General features: G+C 41.8%; 1 protein-coding gene across 1 annotated transcript in view; it reads left to right on the top strand.

The window, feature by feature from the left end:
- Positions 1 to 3680, top strand: part of cryzl1 (crystallin, zeta (quinone reductase)-like 1) — a gene marked incomplete at its 5' end in the record, with an annotated part of 14514 nt that overhangs the window by 2697 nt on the left and 8137 nt on the right. The window contains 2 exon segments of the mRNA XM_014022732.1: positions 308 to 441; positions 1071 to 1182. Coding sequence (XP_013878186.1) covers positions 308 to 441; positions 1071 to 1182 — 246 coding nt within the window.

Below are 3680 nucleotides of genomic sequence, written 5' to 3'. Positions count from 1 at the left end.
GTCAAAAACTGAACTCTATTTAGGCCATGACAGGTCATTTCAACCCAGAGGAGAATTTCTCAGTACATTAAATTCCAGTGAAATATATTTATGTTTGTGGTTGTAATGTGACAAAATATGGAAAAGTTCAAGGGGTATGAATACTTTTGCAAACCACTGTATGTATGTATACATGTGTGACTTTTTTTAAGTTACCCTTAGTGAAGATGTCTGCCGCAGCTGGTGAGCTCAGCAGCAGCTGGAGGTCTGTGGATAATAATCCCTGTAGAAACCTTTGTTTGTTTGTTTGTTTGTTTGTTGTCCTCAGTGCAGAAGCCGGAGAAGCTCAGCTCGGTGTGTGTGGCGGCAGCGCTGCGTGACGGCCTCTCTGCCTACACCGCTCTGCACACACACGCCCACATGGCAGCTGGACACACACTCCTGGTCATGGATGGAGCCAGTGTATGTAAAAACCATTTTAATAAATGTAGACCTGCAGCTGTGACGTATCAGCTGTTTATCACCTCGGTTCTTCAGCTACAGAACAGAAATCCTGTTGTAAGAAAAATTCGTGTTCAATAAACTGAAGTCGATATTAAAACCACCATTGTTAAATAAAATGATTTGTAGAAGGAATCAAACCATACAACACCAGAATTCTGGATCTGAGTGAGGTTTATTGTTACTTGAGCTGACAGGAAACCACACTGGCGAAAAACCAGGAAGTTCATGTATTTATACACCTTCTTCAGTGTCTGCGTTCGCCCCCTACTGACCTACGGCTGAATCACAAGCATTCAGACAAAATTCTTATCTACTGTCATCACAATGGTTGATTATGTGTTGTTATATAATTCGGACATGTAACTAATCTATATCAATCAAAACATAATAGATTGAACATTGTCAACATTACAAAAAGGAAAACCTAAAAATATAGTGTTGTGCTTTTAACGTCAGTACTAACCTCTAATAACTATAAATTTCTTCAGTTTTTCTCTTGTTCTTGCTGTATTTTGTGAGAGTTTGATATTTGCAGATCCTCTGTAAGCATGAACAAACTTGTAATGTCCTCTCCTGTCATTATGAAGCCGTTCGGCCTAATGTGCATCCAGCTGGCCTGTTACCATGGGCTGAAGGTTCTGACCACGGCCCACTCTGCTCAGCAGCTCACCTTCCTGGAGCAGCTCCGGCCCAGTGTAGGTCTGTACTCTTCATTCACACCTTCATGTGGTTGTATGAGCTTGAGTCCTGGTCCTCTTCCAAAGAACTGGAGCTTTCATGCTGCACTTTCTGCTTCCTTCACTTCCCTCCTTACCTTCATGTTTCCTTCAGGTGTTCAGGATCCATTAGTAGGTGAGAGAGTCCCTCCTGTTGTCTCTTGCTCAGTTATTTATCCCATGTTTCTTTGAAATCTGAAACTCACTGCATTTTCTTTTGCTTCAGCTTCACCTTTCTGACTAATATTCATTTTACAGATATATATTTATTACAACCCAAAAATCAGACCAGCAGTCTGCAGCCTTTATGAGTTAGAGACATTTTTACCATAGGAACTGGCCCTCAGAACAAGAACAGACTGTCAGAACAACAAGAACAGGCTGTCAGAACAAGAACAGCTGTCAGATCAAAAAGAACAGGCTGTCAGAACAAAAAGAACAGGCCGTCAGAACAAGAACAGGCCGTCAGAACAAGAACAGGCGTCAGAACAACAAGAACAGGCTGTCAGACAACAAGAACAGGCTGTCAGAACAAGAGGAGGCCCTCGGAACAAGAACAGGCCGTCGGAACAAGAAAAGTCTGTCAGAACAGGCCGTCAGAACAAGAAAAGCCTGTCAGAACAGGCCGTCAGAACAAGAAAAGCCTGTCAGAACAGGCCGTCAGAACAAGAAAAGCCTGTCAGAACAAGAAAAGCCCATCAGAACAAGAAAAGTCTGTCAGAACAAGAAAAGTCTGTCAGAACAAGAACAGGCCGTCAGAACAAGAACAGGCCGTCCGTCGGAACAAGAAAAGTCCGTCGGAACAAGAAAAGTCAGTCAGAACAAGAAAAGTCTGTCAGAACAGGCAGTTAGAACAAGAAAAGCCTGTCAGAACAAGAAAAGCCTGTCAGAACGAGAAAAGTCCGTCAGAACAAGAAAAGTCTGTCAGAACAAGAAAAGTCTGTCAGAACAAGAACAGGCCGTCAGAACAACAAGAACAGGCTGACAGAACAACAAGAACAGGTTGTCAGAACAAGAAGAGGCCCTCGGAACAAGAACAGGCCGTCGGAACAAGTAAAGTCTATCAGAACAGGCCGTCAGAACAAGAAAAGTCCGTCAGAACAAGAAAAGTCCGTCAGAACAGGAAAAGTCCATCAGAACAAGAAAAGTCAGTCAGAACAAGAACAGGCCATCAGAACAAGAACAGTCCATCAGAACAAGAACAGTCCATCAGAACAGGAACAGGCCGTCAGAACAAGAACAGGATGTCAGAACAAGAACAGGATGTCAGAACAAGAACAGACCAACAGAACAAGAACAGTCCATCAGAACAGGAACAGGCCGTCAGAACAGGAACAGGCCGTCAGAACAAGAACAGGCCGTCAGAACAAGAACAGGCCGTCAGAACAAGAACAGGCCGTCAGAACAAGAAAAGTCTGTCAGAACAAGAACAGGCCGTCAGAACAAGAACAGGCCATCAGAACAAGAACAGGCCGTTAGAACAAGAAAAGTCTGTCAGAACAAGAAAAGTCCGTCAGAACAAGAACAGGTCATCAGAACAAGAATAACGGGTTGTCAGAACAACAAGAACAGGCCGTCAGTGGACGGGATAGGTGGGGCTTAGTCCAGTGTTCTTATTCAAGGCTATGACTGCTGGCATAGACTTGGGAAATCCAGTCTCTTGACCGTTTTGCGTTAGCCGTTGGCTTCATCAACCGATCACATGAGCACGCCAGCTGTTCCGTATAAGACTTGACTTGACTGCCGTTCACTCTGCTGCCACCATGTGGAGAATACTGTGTACTGCACGGACTTCCACTTGTTTATCTGACATATTTAATAAGAAACCAGAGGCCTATTGCACGAAACTAGGATAAGGGATTAACCCCGGGATTTTGGTGTAAACCTAAATGAATTAAGCCTTAAATCGGTTGCATGAACTACGAAGCACTTATGTTTCCGTGGTAACAAGTCCTCTGAAACTAACCTGGTCCTGATCAGGTTTAAAGTGAAGCTTATTTAATCTGTTAGTGTTTTTGAACAGTAGACGGTCATTTTACTGCAGAAAACTGTTCCTCTAACCAAGTTTTACAGTCTTATATCAGCTAAAAAGTATGTTTGATCTTGTTTTAGACCAATATACTAAAGAAGATCAGAATATGTTGGATTATTAATCTTGTTAATCTGAAAAGGTGTCAAGAAGTCTTACCAAGTGCAACTGTCAAACTGCAGATTATTAATTATTATTAATTTGAAAAGAAAAAGGGTCTAATCTAGTATTTTTTACTTATTTTTAGATGGCAAATTTTTGCAGTGTCTGATCAGAAATCAGTTCTTCATACAATTATTAAATGTATTATTTTTTTCTTTGCATTATTCATTCTCAATGAACTAGTGTAACACTAATAAATGGCCAATTTATTTAGATGTTAGTGGTGTGTGGTTATATTAATAGGACGACACTCTAGGAATGCGTGTAGAGACTCCAATATAACCATAGGA

The sequence above is a fragment of the Austrofundulus limnaeus genome, unplaced genomic scaffold, assembly GCF_001266775.1.
Source record: "Austrofundulus limnaeus strain Quisiro unplaced genomic scaffold, Austrofundulus_limnaeus-1.0 Scaffold340, whole genome shotgun sequence".
In the NCBI taxonomy this organism is placed as follows: domain Eukaryota; kingdom Metazoa; phylum Chordata; class Actinopteri; order Cyprinodontiformes; family Rivulidae; genus Austrofundulus; species Austrofundulus limnaeus.
Note: the sequence above shows the minus strand (reverse complement) of the source record. Positions and strands in the feature narration are given on the sequence as shown.